This window comes from Primulina eburnea, chromosome 16 (assembly GCF_022965805.1).
Source record: "Primulina eburnea isolate SZY01 chromosome 16, ASM2296580v1, whole genome shotgun sequence".
Lineage (NCBI taxonomy): Eukaryota > Viridiplantae > Streptophyta > Magnoliopsida > Lamiales > Gesneriaceae > Primulina > Primulina eburnea.
In genome coordinates, this window is record NC_133116.1 from 28,505,998 (window position 1) to 28,527,569 (window position 21,572).

General features: G+C 35.7%; 1 protein-coding gene across 1 annotated transcript; it reads right to left on the minus strand.

The window, feature by feature from the left end:
* Positions 1–20,041: 20,041 nt before the first annotated feature.
* Positions 20,042–20,662, minus strand: LOC140816149 (uncharacterized). The gene has a single exon (XM_073175224.1). The coding sequence runs from the start codon at positions 20,660–20,662 to the stop codon at positions 20,042–20,044; it is 621 nt and encodes a 206-aa protein (XP_073031325.1).
* Positions 20,663–21,572: the final 910 nt, after the last annotated feature.

Below are 21,572 nucleotides of genomic sequence, written 5' to 3' on the forward strand. Positions count from 1 at the left end.
CTTGTGACTTGCAGTAGGCATAACCATTTACAAGAACACCGCTCTGATACGAACTGTAGCGTACCGTACTTTTACTACTTCAAAATTTGCGGAAAAATTAAAAATTTTCTTAAACATAAAATTTCATACGGTCGTCACTTGTCATTTAACTTAATAATATTAAAATCAACATTCCCAACTAATATTTTCCAACAAAGTACTTATTTCAAATCATCTCACATCCAACATAAAAACATAATATTTTAAAGTTTTCATAAAACATAAACATAGTGGTCCTCGGGTTTAGCCTTCTGCTCAGTCCAAGCCTGCCCCTTGATCGCCACCTCCTGTCTCCTTCCTCAACATATTCACCTGCATCGATCAAGTCTAGTGAGTCTAAAGACTCAACACGTAAACTGGAATAACGAGTACTACATAATAAAATCGCATGCAACTTAAAAATAGAACATACATAACTTGAAACTTGAACTTGCATAATAAACTTGAAACTTGCATAATAAATTTAAAACTTTCATAATAACATTAAAACTTGAACATACATACTTTGAAACTTGAACTTGAATAATAGCTTGAACTTTGCATAATAACTTTGAACTTTGCATAATGACTTTGAACATACGTACATACATACTATGACGTGCCATCATCATAAAATTTCATAAACATACTGCATACTTGAACATACTTGAACATACGTAACTTCATCATTTTCGTAGAGGATGTTTCAAAGCAAGTGACCCTTATCATAATAAATATCTGATCAGACAAACCACAGTACTGGGCTGACAGGGACGTATCCACTGCCACATACATGAGATCCCTGTTCATAATTTAACAGGCCAGTTGATCCACGTTCATAATTTAACGCTTCACAACCACGATCTAACCCGTTCATAATTTAACGGGCGGATTGGTCACCGTTCATAATTTAACGCTTTCCAATCCTAACTTCAAATCCGTTCATAATTTAAGGGGGTGGAGAGGTGCTCGGCCACGTTCACCGACTTCCAAACCCATTCACTTTTGGTCACAAGACATTTAGCATACCTCAAAAACTTCAAATATTTTCTTTGCACGTCATACATACTTACTTTGTATTGAGGGATTCGTTGGATGTCAATCGGGTCGTTGCTGCAACATACTAATATGAATACATAAACTTAACTTGTACAACTTAAACGTAAATGTCATGCTTAATCCCAAGCTAAATAAATTCTTAGAACATTCTATAATTTCCCATGACATAACCCTGTAAAACATCATATTAAACCATGGTATAAAACCTCAAATCAAACCTTAAATAATAAAAGAATATACCTAAAATCTGAAGGTACACGGACCCCGTCCCTAGGTCCGTGTCCGTGCGCTTAAAAATTGTTGTGATGAAATAAGAAGGCACGGACACCGTGCCTACCTCCGTGTCCGGGTCCGTGTCCGCTCTGTTCGACGAATTATTTTATGAAAATTTTGCGACATGTCTATTCTCCCAATTAACACATAAGGCATCAATATTCATCACTATGAGACCATTCTAGGACACCATAACAATGAACTAAACTTTTATAATCACCCTACAATTCATACGACCCAAAATATTGTCATTTATATTAAAGTTTATTTCTTACGACATCTTAATAATTCAAGCTCTTAACGACAAGAATCAAAACCTCAAAAATACTCTAAACATCATTACTAACTTTCTTATATGCAGCAACGATCACCCGTCGATCCCCAACAAAGCCTGCAACATAAAAACTTCAAGAACATATTAAAATTCATAACTTTCTTGAAACACGATTTGAGCAGTCATACTAAAAACATCATAACTCACTCGTTTTTAATCCAAATAACTCGAATTTTATATCAAATCGAACGTATCGAAAATATCTACATTTTTGTAGTTGAAAGTTTTCTCAAAATATGTCCCGAAAAATTGCAGTTTTCGAAAGAACAGCGAAACATGAGTTTTCGGATCTAAAAATAGCAGTCATACTAAAAACACCATAACTCACTCGTTGTTAATCCAAATAACTCGAATTTTATATCAAATCGAACGTATCGAAAAGATCTTCGTTTTTGTAGTTGAAAGATTTCTCAAAATATATACCGAAAAATTGCGGTTTTCGAAAGAACATCAAAACATGAGTTTTCGGATTTAATTTGAGAAGTCATACTAAAAACACCATAACTCACTCGTTTTTAATCCAAATAACTCGAATTTTATATCAAATCGAACGTAGTAAAAGGATCTACGTTTTTTTAGGTGAAAGTTTTCTCAAAATATGTACAGAAAAATAGCAGTTTTCGAAAAACCATCATAACACGAAATTTCAACTCCAAAAATACTTCCAAATACATTCGGTATATTTTCTGCTCAAACTTCTACATCATACATACATTTTTATGCTTAAAAACAACTCAATACATAATATGACATGATCGATGCAGCAAGAACAGATTATACGTACCTTTTGATATTTAAAAATACCGTAACGACGATACCGAAGCGGAGACGATACGGAAGACGATCCGGGACGAACTTTGCTCGAATTTTTCTTGAATAACCTCAACCAAAGATGCTGGAATGTTGCAAAGAAAAAGATGGACGTGCTCTTGGAAAGACAATTTGATAAAGAAAAGTGGAGAGGAACAAAAATAATAATGGAGAGAAGAGTTTTTAAAAACTATCTTTTCTCCTTAGTCAAATAGGTTGAATAACATGTGTTTTATTTTGTATGTATATGTAATATACGTGTATATGTATGTGTAAAGGTGTGAGTGTGTGTGTGAGTCAAATTGTGTGTGCTTGCATGTTTAAATAAATCATTTAGTAAATGATTATTTTAAGGATTTTAAATTAATATAATAAAAATACTAATTAATCAATTAGTATACTAAATAAAAACGATGATTTTCTACTAAAAATAATACATCCTTAAATTAATAAACTTTAAAAGTTTAAAATTCTAAAATAACTTAATATTCAAATTAGGCTTTAAACTTCATAAATTATTTAAAAATGCCTCATGCCTAATGGTGTGCTGTCGTTGACCACCAAATTAATTCCTACTCTTTTGAATAAAAACGAGTGTAATGATGAGTAGGGTCGAATCCACAGGGAACGGTAGATTTATTTCTTTCGAGTAAAATGTAAATAAAGGGGGGATTGTTTAATAAAAACTAATAAAATATTATAACTAATTTAACATGCAAGAAGAAGTAATTAATTAAGATGAAAACTAATGAAATGTAAATTAATATTGCCAAGCTCGATTCAAGGGATTTCTACTATTCAATTGTATCACTGTTCATCGGCTAACATATATTTATTCATGCAATTACAAGCAATTAACTTTAGAATTATAGGGATAGCCGCTAAAATTCTTGTGTTTTCCTAAAATAATTGACCAAACCCAGCATCCAGTCAAAACTTATTAATAATTAACTGGACACGATAGCGTTCCATATTAATTAAAAATAGCATTTTCGTTTTGTGAAAACAGTTAATCCTAAATCTAACAACCGAGATAGCTGCAATTGATAGATCGAGTTTCGTTGATTTATTTAGATTAAATATGTTATGATAGCACAACACACCTAATCTATCGCTACTCATGTACCAATCGTTCATGACAATTACGGATCACTGAATTCATGGATAGCAGTAGAAAATTATATATCGAATTAAATTGTCAGATTAACCGAGATACAACTTTCATAGAATTAAATATAAATCAACAAATACTTGAACAAAACACGAATATTAAATTAAAGTACAAATAGCCTCACAGTGATAAATCGAAATAGTAAAAATATCCCTTGAATCAAAAATAAAACTTAGCCTAGAGTTGTGGAGAGAATTGGAGAGAAAATCTTGAGCCTCCTTGTTCTTTCTTCACGTGTATTTTGATGAAAGGAATTCTGAATTGAATGGTCTCCTGTAAAAAATAATCTGCCGCCTCCTTATGTGTAGATGGTGTAGGTCATAAAAAAAAAAAAAAGATTAATGGGCCCAAAAGTCTAAAAGCTCAATATTCAAATATAAAACCTAATCATAAGCAGTAGAAGAGTAGTCACAAGGCGTGATCACGCCTTATGCAAAAACATCTTCTGAATTTTTCTGCTCCATGTCTTCCACTAAGATCATATCGGCAACTTTAATTATGATATAAAATCACCCTTTTTAGCCCAAATTTATCGCAAGAACAGAAAACTTCACCCTACATTAAAATCACACAAAAATGTGTCAATTAAGCACGTTGAAAGTGGTAACAATGAGAGATATGACAACAAAAATGCAAACTATTACGAGCCTATCACCTAACTTAAAATAAAATACCACAATAATATTTACTAAAATCGTCCCGGTCTCCTTTTCTCGATTCCGGCTCGAATAAACATCTGAACATAAAACTCAAGAAAACATTTGAACGTACATTAAATAAACATAAATAATTAAAATACTAAAATTTCATAAATTATATGAAAGCATGCATTAAAATCATTTAATAAAATACATAAGGAATTTAATAACTTGCACGCACTTGGTTCATATGGACTTAAAATTTTTCGGGACTTCACATATGAGTTCGGTTTACGCAGTAGTGTAAGTCCTAGCTGAGTGGGCTTGTACAAGTAATTGTGTAAATTAAAGTCTTATAGTGGATCCTACCCGTGGAGGTAGAAGGGGTGACGTAGGAGTAGTTAAAGTATCCGACCATCCATAAATATATCTTTTGTATTTAATTGATTAACTGTTGTTTTAAAACTGTTTGGATCAGTTAGAGTGTGCGCCAGTTCAGTTATCACCATAACTGAACTGATGAATGCAAAAACTAATCTACCATTTTTCAGTTATTCAGTTTACATGAGTTAAAATGTTTCCTAATATAACAGTCTTCTTCACGAAAGATTACTTCGAGTTTCATCCGTTTGGTTTTAAACAAAAATCGATTTAATTCATCAGTGTCAACATTCTTAAAACACGAGCTATTGCAGCTCACTAGGGGAATATAGTGTTCGAAATGCCTTCGAATGCACTAGCACACTCGATCCTTCAATTGGTATCAGGGCTAGTTGTTCTAAGAAGAACATTTGAAGAAAACCGTGTTTTAAAATTTGTTTATTTAAAATAGTGTTAAAAGCTATTTAAAAGTATTTCATACAATTTTCAAAACTATTTGAAAATATTTATATATCGCACTTTAGCAAAGAGTTGAGAGGATTGGTTCTGCAACTAACGGTTTAGCCACTTCTCTAGATTCTTATCTTTGGGTTTTAATCAGCCTGCAGCGGACTGAGAATCATTTGCAAAGATACACAGCTAAATTGCTCGCTGAACAAGATTTCAGTTGCAAGCATACCGAGTCAGTTGTTCTTCAGACGAAACTCATCCATGTTGGGATGTTGGTTGATTTAATCACTAGCTGAATTCCACGTGAGCCTAGTCAGAGTTTGCTCGACCAGTTGATGGCTACCTAGGCACCAAATTGTCGACCAAATACAACCTCTTGGAGTGCCACATTTCAGCCTATAAATACATGTGCAGAAGCTATGATCAGTCACGAGCTGTTTACATCGCAAACTGAAGACTCAACTGATCGCACAAACTGAATCAGTCTAACTGTTACGTCAATTGAGCTGTCCAGCTGATTGTCCAGTTGATATGTGGTTCAGCAGGAGAATCTCAGAAGCCTGGCCAGCCGAAGGAGTGTTCAACTGATGAATAAACCCAGTTGATCAGTACAACTGAACGAGAGTGAAATCAGTTCAACTGACGAGTCAACTGATTTCATCAGCTCAACTGAAGATCAGTTTAGCTGACTAGTTCGAAGCATCAGTCAGAATCTTTCAGTTGTAGATCAAGACAAGCTCTTTTTAGTGGATTCCAGCTATACACAAAGGTACAAAAATTGTCCAGTCAAAGGACAATAAAAGACGTTGCATCAGAATATTAAAGACAAACGTTTCAAAAGGGCAGTCGAAAAGTCGAGACACAAAGTCCAAGAAACGAATTCAAAATTCAACGGATAAAATAAATGAGTCTCACTATACGACCTAAATTCACACGTATAAATAGAAGATAAAGAGCAGTGAAGACAGAGAGAGCAACAATGCAAATACCAGAGAGTGTGTGGTAAAAGAAAGGGCACGCTTATTTGCTCACTAACTTTCAAGAAGCAATCAGCCCAGATGGATACCAAAGATATATCAGCTTAATTTAGAAGCTTATCTCCCTAAGAAGCTTATCTCCCTCAGTGTGTGAGAACATCCTTGTTCAGTTCTCACACACAAACACTATCACCACCACTCAAATACAGTCTTGCACAAATACATTAAACTTGTGTATGTAGTCTTTGACACATAGATGTTAAAAAAGTGTTGGCTGGAAGGTGCTGCCTTCAGTCGTAGCTAAAAGTTCAGTTTAGACAGTAGTGTAAGTCCTAGCTGAGTGGGTTTGTACAAGTAGTTGTGTAAATCAAAGTCTTATAGTGGATCTTACCCATGGAGGTAGAAGGGGTGACGTAGGAGCAGTTGAAGTATCCGAACATCCATAAATATATCTTGTGTATTTAACTAATTAACTGCTGTTTTAAAACTGTTTGGATCAGTTAGAGTATCCGCAAGTTCAGTTGTCACCATAACTGAACTGATAAATGCAAAAACTAATCTAATATTTTTTAGTTATTCAGTTTACGTGAGTTAAAAAGTTTCTAATATATCAGTCTTCTTCACAAAGGATTACTTAGAGTTTCTTCCGCTTGGTTTTAAACCAAACTCGATTTAATTCATCGGTGTTAACATTTTTAGAACACGAGCTATGGCAGCTCATTGGAGAATGTAGTGTTCGAAATGCCTACAAAGGCGCTAGCACACTCGATCCTTCATATCTGCACGAAATCTCATCAGAAAGTTAAAAAAATATCATATTCATCTCATCATTATCACTTATAGAGTGTAGGAAATTTACCGCACAAACCTAGACAATTTTCCATTAACTATTCATCAATCTTATCTAAACAAACACATATATTGTTGGAACTTTTCAAGTTCGCAATCTTGATTTTGACAAAACTTTTTAATTTGTGTTACTAATTATCTATTTTAGTGTGCAAAAGCTTGGATTATTCCAGAATTGTTTACATTGCAAGCTGGAGACCTAACTGATCGCTCAAACTGAATCAGTCTAACTGACTACGTCAATTGAGCAGTCCAGCTGATTGTCCAGTTAATAGGTGGTTCAACAGGAGAACCTCAGAAGCCTGGTCAGCCGAAGGAGTGTTCAACTGATGAAGAAACCTAGCTGATCAGTTCAACTGAACGAGAGTGAAATCAGTTCAACTGACGAGTCAACCGATTTCACTAGCCCAACTGAAGATCAGTTCAGCTGACCAGTTCGAAGCATCAGTCAGAATATTTCAGATGTAGATGAAGACAAACTCTTTCAGTGGATTCCAGCTGTGTGTGTGAAGGTATATAGCCATTGTCCGGCCAAAAGACCATAATGGACGTTGCATCAGAGCATTAAATACAAAACGTTTCAGAAGGACAGTCAGAAAGTCGAGACAAAAAGTCCTAGAAATGAATTCAAGATGCAACAGATACAATAAATGAGTCTCACTATACGATTAGTTTTCCTGCCTATATAAAGAGAAGATCAGTGAAGACTCAAAAAGAGAATAACAAGTGTAAGAAGCTGAAGAAAAGAACGATATACCAAAAAAAATCTTCTTCAAGAGAGAAAATAAAGGGCACGCACATTGCTCATTCGCTTTCAGAAGCATTCAGCCCAGAGGGGCACTTTAACGTGTTATTTGTTTAGTTTAGAAGCCATTTTCCCTCAGTGTGTGAGAACATACTTGTTCAGTTCTCGCACACAAACACTCTCACCACCACTCAAATAGAGTCTTGCACAAAGATGTTAAACTTGTGTATTAGTCTTTGACACATAGACGTTAAAGATATGAGTTCGGTTTACGCAGTGGTGTAAGTCCTAGCTGAGTGGGTCTGTACAAGTAATTGTATAAATTAAAGTCTTATAGTGGATCCTACCCGTGGAGGTAGAAGGGGTGACGTAGGAGTAGTTAAAGTATCCGACCATCCATAAACATATCTTTTGTATTTAATTGATTAACTGTTTGGATCAGTTAGAGTGTGCGCCAGTTCAGTTATCACCATAACTGAACTGATGAATGCAAAAACTAATCTACCATTTTTCAGTTATTCAGTTTACATGAGTTAAAATGTTTCCTAATATAACAGTCTTCTTCACGAAAGATTACTTCGAGTTTCTTCCGTTTGGTTTTAAACAAAAATCGATTTAATTCATCAGTGTCAACATTCTTAGAACACGAGCTATTGCAGCTCACTGGGGAATATAGTGTTCGAAATGCCTTCGAATGCACTAGCACACTCGATCCTTCAATTGGTATCAGGGCTAGTTGTTCTAAGAAGAACATTTGAAGAAAACCGTGTTTTAAAATTTGTTTATTTAAAATAGTGTTAAAAGCTATTTAAAAGTATTTCATACAATTTTCAAAACTATTTGAAAATATTTATATATCGCACTTTAGCAAAGAGTTGAGAGGATTGGTTCTGCAACTAACGGTTTAGCCACTTCTCTAGATTCTTATCTTTGGGTTTTAATCAGCCTGCAGCGGACTGAGAATCATTTGCAAAGATACACATGTAAATTGCTCACTGAACAAGATTTCAGTTGCAAGCATACCGAGTCAGTTGTTCTTCAGACGAAACTCATCCATGTTGGGATGTTGGTTGATTAATCACTAGCTGAATTCCACGTGAGCCTAGTCAGAGTTTGCTCGACCAGTTGATGGCTACCTAGGCACCAAATTGTCGACCAAAGACCACCTCTTGGAGTGCCACATTTCAGCCTATAAATACATGCAAGTCCTTTCACAAATCTTTGCTACAAAAATATTCCAAATTATTCATAAGTCACGACCAACTCAAGGAAGGAAGAAAGGCTGGCATCGCCCATCTTTTGCAGGAGCTAGGCACATCCAAGTGCTGCCCAACCTATTCGAGGTGCTGTCCAAATTCTTGAACAAGTTTTTTTGTCCAAAGGCTTGCTTGAGGTGCTGTCCAAATCTTTTTCAAAGTGATGCCCATATTCGGCCAAGATTTGTCCAAGTTCAAGCAAGTTTCGTACCACATATTGAATAAAGGTAAGTGGACTTATGTATTTTTTTAAAGTTTAATATATGATTTAAAATTCGATCATCTACTGTACATTTTGCTTTCTTATGTATTACTCTATGTTTTGTTGTGCATCTTTTGCTATGTTCCGATCTGTTCTGTCCTTGTTGTGCATCCGCCTTCTTCGATCTAAGTGATAAGTTTATTTGTTATTATTAGAATATTGGCGCATCTATAAAGCATGTGAGAGATAAGGCCCAAGAGGGAGCATGTCTATAAAAAAGATCCTAGAGGGAGCTCATTTACAAGAGAAGGCCTCACAGAGAGTCCAAGATCAAGGATAGTCCATGATCATTATTGTAAGATCTGTGTTCAGTATGTGATTCTGATTTGATAATGCTTCGTCGTGTTAAGATTCTGTTCTATTTGATATGATTTGATGACACGATATAAGTTCTGAACTCTTTCTGTTCGGTTTTTTACTTCTACACTTAAAAATGATCAATTTAAATATATTTACATATATAACTTGTTATTCTGGTATTTGATCGGTCCCACTTGTTAAGTGCTTCCAAAAACGCTCACCCTCTTACGTCACTCCCTATATAATAATGGACGGGTGGAAGAGACGAAACAAGATCAATTTGGAGCTGGTGAAGAAATCCAGAGTTATGAAGAGCAAGTCCCTAATTTTCAATTTATATTAGCTTTTGTATTGCTCACTTTCCTTTATAAGAACAACTTCTGCATTATTCTCATTTAGCACATGTAAAAACAACGTTTTTTTATGAATTAGAATGGTTTTAGCTATTCGCTACGAGACTTATTATTTTCAATGAAATTGCTAAATAATGCCGGATGTCATCTACGCCTCGATCTCGGGTTGTGAGATAAAGTTTGCACTAAAAGGCTGGAAATTACATGTAATTTGAAATCACCTATTTCAGTTGAGCTAAACACCGTCTAACCGAAACTTTTAGTAAAACTTTAATTTAAACACTTTGTGCAATAAGATTTCTTACTCTCACATATCACAGATTTCACATAGAATTTTCTATGCATACATTTGATCCTTAAAATGATCAGATAATGATTTATGAGTATGTGTCAGCTATATCAGTTTGGTTCATGGAAATTTTCTTCAGAGAATATCAGTTTATTTTTTTTATAATCCTAAGATATATAGTGTAACTGTCTAACCTTTATAACTTGTTCAACCGATCTATTTATAGCTTAATCTGCAACGGTATTATTTTCAAAATATATCTGTTTCCAAATGCAGATATCATTATTGTCATGTCATCTTCCTTTTTGACATGTTCTGGTAGTACATCGAAACCTGAAATTCTGTTAAAGTTCCGTGATCCTTAGTACATAAAGTTTTATTCTATATTTCAGTTGTGCTCGTATTTTAATCATTGATTATCTACCATTTCAAATGAGCTCTATTAAGTTTCGGTGATTGTGACTGTTAGTACAAGCTTTCTTATAAAAAAATTGTGTAAGTCATAAATAACGTATAAAATGCTTTTTTTGAAAATAACATGTGAAAAATTGTGTAACAAATTTAAACTTTTTAACATAGAAACATTTCTAACAATATTTTTCAAATAATGTTTAAATATATATATATTTAAACCATAGAACTAAAAAATCATTTGATACGTTGAAAATGATTCACACCCACCTGAACCAACTAACATTTTTTCTTATTCCTCCATTCCAAATGAATAATCGATTTGATGAAGGCAAGGATAAGCCTTCGATTAGAATGGAAACGATCGAACCACTTTTACCAAATTGAACTAACAGGATTTTTTTTTTATCTAATCAAACCGATCGAATTTTTCATTTAAAAACCGAACCAATTTAAAATTTGTTATATAAACATAATGCACACACTAACTGGGAATGGGAATGGAATGGAATGGGAATGGGAATGGGAAAGGGTAGTTTACGCACGACGAAAGCCAACGGTCAAACACAATTAAGATCCTGTAGAGAAATTTAATATTATCTATTAAGAATAAATCAGTTAGATTAGTGTAACAGATTTTAAAATCAAAATTAAAATCAAATCAAACATATTTAACTGAAAATTTTCAAACAAATTAAAATAAAATTTCTAATTAACTTAACCGAATTTTCAAATTAGTTCGAGTTGTTCGGTTAATTAGGTTTAACCGTTTTTTTTCAACCCTATGTAAAATAACTTGTTTTTAAAAAATTAATAAAAATTAATTGTTTAACCACATTATTATAAGTTCAAAGAGTCATGCATGGAAAAATAACTGAACGAACACACAACCTTCTTTATACTTAGAATGAATCTCAACTGAACAGCTTGTATGCTTACCACAATCATCCACCCCAATCTTCACACTGGGAATGTGAGCTAACTTATGACGATCCGCTCCTCTTTCTTTCTCGCATCGGCTTTCCAATTCTGGACAATCCCAAATCCATAAGCATTCAAGATTGCCCACAGATGGAAAAGATGTCAACTTTGCACAGTTGAGATGACTAAACCACAAAGAGACATAAAACTTGTCAAACATGTCTATAGCGTAGTCAGCTGAGGAAGGTCAGCCAGGCCTTGATAACAGGGAGAGGGAAATTGTTTTAATACTTCAGGTAGGGAAATCATCTTCGGCAAACAACAAAGACAGATATCTATAAGAGATTGAAGATATATCATATCTTCTGGTAGCTCGACAAGTTCTGAACGCCAACATATACTAAATTTATTCATAGTAATGAGGTGTAGAGACCAACCATGAGGAAAACATGTCAGTATCTTACTTTTTGGGATATCGTGTTCTCGCACCCAAGATGCAGCAGAAGTTTTAAAATTTTTGTGTCTTGACATTCAAGACGTTGAAATTTTTGTGTCTCGACATTCGAGAAGTTGATTGAGTGTCGTGTGTTTAAAATCATACATAGGGAGTTTAGAGTTATTGAAACGTCCACTACTTGTTTTTCTTTAAAATGTACTAGAATTTTTTCCCAAGTATTCGGCCGAAATTACTATGTATATACATATATATTTTTAAAATACTTTTGCACCATTTAAAATAAATCAACCAACTACTATTTGAAAATCCAAAAAAAAGCAATTCAAAGCATAAAGTTGTGAAAACGTCAACCAACCTAAACTAACATTTTTTCAAAAATAAATTTAACTCTAACATCCTCTCAAAAGCCTCTCAAAACTATCACGAGTCATAAAAATCTTTAAATAATCATAAATCATAAACTTGTTATATTTACGGAAAACTAGTGATAGTCCTCGGGTTGTGTGCACTTTCAGACGAGCAAGATCAACCATCAAGACCTCCATTAACATCAATCTCATGCTCAACTACATCGATTATACCTAGTGAGTCTATTGACTCAGCAAACCTTAACCATGGTAGCGAGTAATGAATATACATTCACAAGCAACAATGAAAATACTTTTAATAAAATAGCTTTTCATGAATATAAACTTAAACATATTTCCTTTCATCATATACTTTTTTCCTTTTTATCATATGCGTATACGTTTCTCTTTTTATTGAATTCAGATCCTCGCTTGTGACTTTCGTATTAGTTGAAGGTCGATGGATCCAGCTACGTATTACCACGTTACCGGGCGGCGGGGACATCAACGAAACTCTCACCCGTTAACTGAGTCTTGACCTTACATATCATCGTATCATCATATCATCGTATTAGTCACAATCCATTCCCCTCATTCAATCTTTTATATTTCCATCACTCATAAAAATTCATGCACATATAAATCATTTTTTCTTTTAAACCAAACATGCAACATGTCTTTTAGCATTAACGTATCATCATAAAATTCCATAAACGTTTGCAATGCATATTTTAACATTTACTACCACATTCAGGGCACTGCCTAGAGTCTAACATTTTTCAGGTGTAAAATGATCGTTTTGCCCCTGAAACCCTAACTTTCCATATTTATCATTAGGCTTTGAAACGACGACCCAAATCCAGTAGGTATCGCGCACATGTGCGGAGAAGAGGCGAGCATATGCGAAGGAGGCAGAACCTCGCGCATATGCGCAAAGAGAGGACGCACACATGCGCGAGTTGGTGCGGAAAATGTTGATGCGTAGAGACCAGTAGGTCTCGCGCATATGCGCCGAGGAGGGTCGCGCATATGCGCGAGACGTGCAGTGCAAAGGATGAGCCACGTTTCTCTACCATGCATTGTATATATATTAAAGATTTCTTCTTCATTTCAGAAAGGAAAAAGAGGAAAAACGAGGGAAGCTTCATGGAAATGTCTTCTTGGAATTGTAAATCGTGATTTTGCAAGATCCGTCCGTTAGAATTTCAATCCGAGTTCAGTACTGTATTCCTCTCGACAAAGACTTCACACGGACGTAGGTTTTTTTTTATGTTTTGATACGATTTGAAATATGATATTGAAGGAATCATATATGATTAATATATGGGGTTCTTGAGATATTAGAGATCGTAGAATCGAAACCGGATTGAAAAATAGATACCGTATGAAATTTTTATCATTTTTCAGATTTGATTTGATTGTGAATATACAGATTTGGTATTGGAATGGTGTTTATCGATTGATTATGAATGGTTGAGATTGATATCTATTGATATTGTATTGTTGGGTATATCGAGATTGTGCTGTAATGCCGTAGAAATAGAATTAGATTGAGATTGATCAAATACAGACTTGTATTGAGTTGTATAATGATAGGGTGCTTCTCGAATGTTATTCCAGATTGATATTGAAGATTTCAAAGACAGATCAGAGCCGAACCCCGACAAAAGAAAGGTATAAATCAATGGTAACCGGGAGACTCAACTCGAGTTGGATTTGACTTGAGTGTGACACTCTGTCTTGAAACTAGACCTCAAGGAATGCCACATTCCCAAATAATACATCATAAGAGAATTTTGTCTCTTTAGAAGTATAACAGGCAGTAATAAGAACTATCAAAGAACTTTATTGGCGGAAGCGAATCGTACAAGTACTAGTAAATTACGATAAAGTTTTACATGTCCAAACCAACATAGACGGTAAGAGTGACAATGACGTAAACATTTCAGAAAAACTGACTCATAGACTAAATGACTTATTATGCTTTCCAGCAATTTATTCCAGACAACAACTGGCGGATCATACATCGACATTTCTCTCTTTATCCAAACCCTGGTTACCTCGCTCTGGAAATTACAATAGATAAAGAAAAATAGAGAGGTTAAGTCTTTTAAAGACTTAGTGAGAATTAAATAAAGGTAAATATGATACTCAAATTCGAAAGAAGGATACAATGGACAAAGGATCAACATCTGGTTATATGAGTACACAGAAATAATAATTAGTAAAGAATAACGAGCCAAGTGAACTAATATACCCGGACCAAAGCCACGTTGTTCAATGGACTCAATCTCCAGATCAAAGTCCGTTGTCCAGGGCTCTGTTTTGGTCAATCACCTTATCATTCAGTCATTCATTCATTTATTCGATGATTAACCAAAACTTCATTTAGTGGAAGCTTGATAAGAGTCACATCTAGTATGAAGATATTACAATGAGAATGTTACATTGAAGCATTCACTCATTTCGGAAAGGTAGTACCGGCATGAATAAAGAGTCAGTAAGATAGAAAAGGACATTCAGGATGGGGCATATTTCATATGCATCAACGCGATTCAAAGATACAAAATTTATGCACAAGCGTAAGAAATCAATAATCCGTAGTGAATATTATTAGAGAATATAATATATCATATCATAATTTCCAGGCCAAATGCCAAGGGCTATATAAGAAGAACGATAAAGAATTTCCTCACCTTGAGACTTACTATAGATGAGAGTGAGAGTTCCAAGTTCAAACCAATGTGATTATCATTAGTATAGTAAACATTTTTTTGATATAGATTATCCCTAAATTTTTACCAAAATAAAGAATACAACTTTAAACTTTATTAATTGACCAAAAGTTAATAAAAAATTTATTTTATTTATTTAATATTTCTTTGTCAAAATTATTTTCTAATACTCAAAACTATCTTAAAAATTTACAATAATTAATATTTGACTCCAAAAATTATAATATTTCCTATAACAACTCTTATTATAATATTAACTGGAAAAAATTCAAATTCAAAATAGAAAATATTTGAAATTATTTTATCATATCCGAAAATAATAGTATTTTCCTTTAAAAATTTACAGTAAATACAATACTCATCCAAAATTTATGAAACTTGTACAGCAGTTTGGAATCATAAAGAGCATGCTTCGGAAAATAAATTTTTCATTTTTCGCCGGCGCGTGTCTTCCGGCCACCACACGCGGCCACTCTTTTTCCAGCAAACTTAAGATACGATTTCCTACCACTCTTATGTTAAAAGTTTTCTGAAATTCCCAGCCGAAACGTGCCAGAATAGGAAAAACTAGTAAAACTCACACCCCGACTTCGGCTGCCGAAAAAGACTATTTCCGAGGCCGATTCCGGGAAACCAAAGACATGAATGAGAAGTATGACATACAATGAACAACTTTTGTGTTTAAACTAAGGTGAAATACGGTCATAAAAGGTACGGAAATTGTGAGTGAAAACAGTACCTGAAAAGTGAGTTTTCCGGCACTATTCCCCTCCCGGACAGTAACGATTTATGAATTTTAACGAAAAATCGGTTGATGATTTTTCGACACCTCCTTTTGTGGTATATTTCTGGGTAAGTTGAGAGTGTTGTGGAATTTTTATAGAATATTTAGAAGGGTTTTGGGTATATAAAGATATTTTTGGCCCTTTTTCTCTATTTTTGAGCTATAAACTCTCACCACTCCACTCTATACTAGAACCACTGCTTAAACTCGAAAATTCAGGCTGAGAACTCTTGAAATTCCTGAAGTGAAGGGTGCATTTTATAAGCAATGATCAAGCCTTATCTCCAATCTATGATGAACAAATCTTGATCACCGGTTGGGCAAGAAGGGAGGTGGTGTGTTGGTTAAGCAACTATGATGATGGTATGTATGCATGTATGAATGTGTATATATAAATATAATATATTAGTTATTTCATTCATTTTTATATATAATTAAAATAGAATAATTAATAAAATTCAGTAATTATAATATATGCAAATACCATTTAAATTATGGGGTGCTACAATCTCCCCACCTTCAAGGAATCTGGTCTCCACATTCGAATAGCTCTGGGTATTGTTGTCTAATATCCTCTTCTTTCTCCCATGTGGCTTCCTCAATGTTTTGGTTCCTCCAGAGTACTTTGACGAGTTGAACTTGTTTATTGCTTCTTTGATTCTCTGGTCAAGTATCCGAACAAGTTGTTCCTCGTATGTCAAATCTCCTTCTAGGGTTAAATGTGCAGGGTCCTCTATGGGTGTCGAGTCAGTGAAGCATTTTCTTAATTGGGATACATGAAACACGTTATGTATTCCAGATAGTGTCTTAGGTAGCTGGAGTTGGTAGGATGCAGATCCTATTCTTTTCAGAATTTCAAAGGGCCCTAAAAATCGAGGTTGTAACTTTCCCTTTTTTCCTACCCTTCGGATTCCTTTCCTGGGAGATATTTTGAGGAGTACTTGATCTCCCACAGCAAATACTAAGTCCTTTCTTCTTTTGTCAGGATAGCTCTTTTGTCGACTTTAAGCTGATTGTATCCTTTGCTTGATGATGTGTACTTTATCAATTGCTTATTGTATAATATCTGGCTTTATAGAGCGAGTTTTCCAATCCTTGGTGCACCGCCATTCTTCAAGATCCCAGTTCAGAGGGGAACGACATTTTCGTCTGTATAACGCTTCATAAGGAGCCATTTGAATTGTAGCCTGGTAGCTATTATTATATGCAAATTCTATGAGTGGTAGATGATTTCCCCAGCTGTCTGCAAAATCTAAAATACAGGTGCGGAGCATATCTTCCAAGGTCTGGATAGTTCTTTCAGATTGTCCGTCTGTCTCAGGGTGAGATGATGTGCTGAAATTCAACTTTGTCCCAAGGCATTCCTGAAGCTTCTTCCACAATCTGGAGGTAAATTTTGGATCTCGGTCTGAAACAATTGTTGAGGGTATCCCATGCAAACGAATGATTTCTTTTTGGTATAGACCAGCTAGTTTTTCCACTCCATAATTACTACTCACTGGAATGAAGTGAGCAGATTTTGTTAAACGATCTACCACAACCCAAATACTATCAAAGCCTCCTTTCATAAGAGGTAACCCTAACACAAAATCCATGGTTACATGATCCCATTTCCACTTAGGAATTGGGAGAGGTTGTAAAAGCTCTGATGGTCTTTGATGCTCTGCCTTCACCATTTGACATGTAAGGCATTTCCTTACGAAATCTGCAACATCTCGTTTCATGCCTTTCCACCAAAAGTTTTGTTTTTAAGTCTTGGTACATTTTGGCTCCTCCAGGATGGTTGGTGAATCGAGATCCATGAGCTTCTTCCAAAACTTCCTCTTTTAATGAGACGGGTACATAAATCCGTTTACGATAGCAAAATATACCCTGAGGGTTGGTGGTGAAATCAGAATCTTGCCCTCCTTTGTTCTCTTTTAGCTTAATTACATCGGGATCAATGTCCTGACTTTGCTTGATTATGGAGTTGAATTCTGGTTCGACTCTTAGTCTTGCCAGATGACCGCGTGAAATTATGTGTAACAAGTTTTTTGACTTGACTTGGTTAGTTTCTCTTCCTCCAAGATGGGCTATACTAGCTCTACTCAAAGCATCTGCCACCACGTTGACCTTCCCTGGATGGTATAGTATAGAGCAATCATAATCTTCTAGGAATTCTATCCACCGACATTGTCTCATATTTAACTCCTTTTGAGTAAATAAATACTTCAAACTCTTGTGGTCAGTATAAATGTCAAAGGTCGCACCGTATAAATAATGCCGCTATTTTGCTAGGGCAAATACTATTGCACCCAACTCCAAATCATGTGTCGGATAGTTATTCTCATGAATCTTTAACTTCCTTGAAGCATAGGCAATGACCTTCCCATTTTGCATAAATACACATCCAATCCTTCTTTGGAGGCATCAGTGTAAACCGTGACCCTTCTGTTCTTTCTGGTAGGGTTAAGACTGGGGCGCTAGCAAGCATCTTTTTTAGTGCCTGAAAGCTTTCTTCACACCTTTGCTTCCATTGGAATGTATTATCTTTGCGAGTAAGTTGGGTTAGTGGGGCTGCAATTTTCGCAAAGTCTTGGATGAATCTATGATAGTACCCTGCTAAGCCACGAAAGCTTCGAACTTCGGTTACATTGCTTGGTTGTCTCCATTGCATTATTGCATCTATCTTTGTAGGATCTACTTCAAGACCATTTCCTGAAATTATGTGGCCTAAGAATGTCACCTTTTCCAACCAGAACTCACATTTTCTGAGTTTTGCATATTACTGATTTTCTTTTAGTGCCTGGAGAACTGTCCTTAGATGATGTGCGTGCTCTTCCTTGCTTTTAGAGTAAACAAGGATGTCATCGATGAAAATGACTACGAACTTGTCTAAATATGGTTGGAAGACTCGATGCATCAGATCCATGAAAGCAGCTGGCGCATTTGTCAATCCGAACGGCATCACTACAAATTCGTAGTGGCCATACCGAGTGTTAAAAGCGGTCTTGGGTATATCTTCTTCTCGGATTCGCAGCTAGTAGTATCCTTGCCTTAGGTCCATCTTCGAATAAACTCTGGATCCTTTGAGTGCATCGAACAATTCGTCAATTCGTGGCAGTGGATACTTGTTTTTTATAGTCACATTATTTAGATCTCGATAGTCGATGCATAGCCTTAGCGTACCATCTTTTTTCTTTACGAATAACACCGGGGCTCCGCATGGTGATGAGCTGGGTCGTATGTATTTTCTTTCAATAAGCTCTTGTAATTGGATCTTTAATTCTTTTAATTCTGCAGGGGCCATTCGGTACGAGGTTTTGGACTTGGGCATTGCTCCGGGTGCTAGCTCTATAGAGAACTCAATCTCTCTTTGTGGAGGCAAGGAATTGATTTCTTAGGGAAAGATTTTTGGAAAGTTTTGAACAACAGGGGATTTCAGATACCTTGAGTTGATCGTACGGCTTGTTGATCAAATATGCTAGAAATCCTTTCCCTCCCTTTTTAATTATAGTCTGGACTTCTTTGGCAGGTATTGATGTTACGGGGAAAGACTCCTCCTCGCGGTTTCCAAATTTTCTGTTTCCCAAATTTGAGAGTTTTAACTTTTTGGAGTAACAATCTAATTGTGCCTGGTGTCTAAACAACCAATCCATCCCTAATATGACATCATTAACTTGAATATGGAGCTCGATTAAATAGGCCATATATGTTTCCCCATCAATTTCTAGAGGACAGTCTTTGTAGAGAACTTCGCTGAGTAACTTATTTCCCATTGGTGAACTGACTTCCAAGATATAAGGTAGTTTTATAGATGTTGTTTCTAGATTGTGAACAAAAGTGCTAGAAACAAATGAGTGTGTCGCTCCAGGATCAAATAAAGCTTTTCCAATTTTTGAAAGTAGAATAATCGTACCTTCAACTACAGCAGTGGGATCGATATCATCTTCATTTCCTGTGAGTGCAAAAACTCGGCTGGAATCTTGGGTTTTTGAGCAGTTTTAGCTGGTATGAGCTGAGAATTCTGTGGACACTCCTGAATGCGATGTTGATTGCTTCCACAAACCAAGCATTTTCCATTCTTTCTCCAGCATTTTTCTACGTTATGGTTAGCTAACCCACAGTAACCACATCTTTGCTTGTTCGCTCCTCCTCGGAAATTTTGTTTTGATGTACCTTCTTTCTTGTCAAGCTGAATCTCACTTCCATATCTTCTCTTCTTTTCCGGGGAAATTGGGGTTACGAGATCTTTTTTTTTTCTTCTTCTCTCTTAAGGAGTGTTTTGATTTCTGATTCCACTCGTAGAGCCTGGTTGACTGTGATATTATAATCGGTTACTTCAGAGGATAGTGTTGACCAGCGGATCTCTAGTTTTAACCCTTCTACGAACTTTCTTGTCTTCCTTGGTTCGTCTTCCATGAATTGAGGGGCATAGTGGATTGAGCGGTGAAACTCAGCCTCGTACTGAGCTACTGACATAGATCCTTGAACCAGGTCCATAAACTCCCTTTCTCGAGCATTTCGCACAACTTGGGTGATATATTTTCCTTCGAGTTCTCTTGTGAAGTTCCCCCATGTCCTGGGAGTATTATTTCGGCTCCACTGATGATCTATGACTCTCCACCAGTTATATGTAGCATCCTCAAATTGGTAAGTAGATAGATTTATTTTCTGTTCATCAGAGTAGTTATGAACGGAAAATATCCTCTTGATCTTGGTCAGCCAAGACTCAGCTTGGGTTGCATCCGGGGACCCTTGGAACATAGGAGGATTGAATCGAAGGAAACGTTCGAAGATCCTATCACCTGCATCCTGGTTTCTTTGTGGATTCTGGCAGTATTGAAAGAATTGTTGCATCATTTAGAGCATGTGGCGAGGATTAGGTTCTTCTTGTGGTATGTGTTCCTCTCTATGATGATGATTTTGATATTCTTGGCTCCATGCTTGGTTGCTTCCATTTGAAGATGCCATTGATTTTCTTTAATGGAAATATTCTCAAATATAAGAACTAATTGGGCAATAAAACTTCTAAGCTAATTAATAACACATACAATCTTGTAATTATCATACCACAAAAGTATTCATCATTTATAGAGAAAACTGATAACTACTATAGAAATTATCATCAAGTCATAAAAGTTATACCACATCAAATCTTTCTACTACACCCTATTTAAACGAGATATCATCAATTGTGCAAAACAAAATGGGATGATATATATATATATATATTCTAGAAATAGAAACAATACTACTAATAGCCATAGTCCGGTACTACTCCTCAGCGGTAACAGTTGACTCTGCTATAAATGCGTCCTCATCGTCAGATATCTCTATGACAACTTCGTCACCAACATTTCCAAACAGAGGTAAAGTGTCCTCTCCCCAAAAAGGTCCTAACTGTGCTATCCATGGTGGCTCATCAGGAAACTCCTCTGGGTCGGACTCATACTCGGGGTCTGTCAGCCAAGTATCCTCCTCTAAAGTTGGTGGCAAGGGAGGCAACTCGGGCTCCAAGACTAGCAGCTCCAAAGGTGGAATAACGGGTGGATCAACTGGTAGATCAATGAGTAGGTCAGCTAATGGAATGACTGGTGGCTCAGCTGCTAGGTGCTGGGTAGGAAAGGTACTAGGTCCTGGGCCATCTCGAAGGCTGGTGAGGTCTGATAACACGTACTCTAACCCATAGATGGCATATTCGAACATGGTATGAACTTGTGTAAGTAAATAATCAAAATGAATCTGGGAAAATTACTCTGTTCTCTGAAGG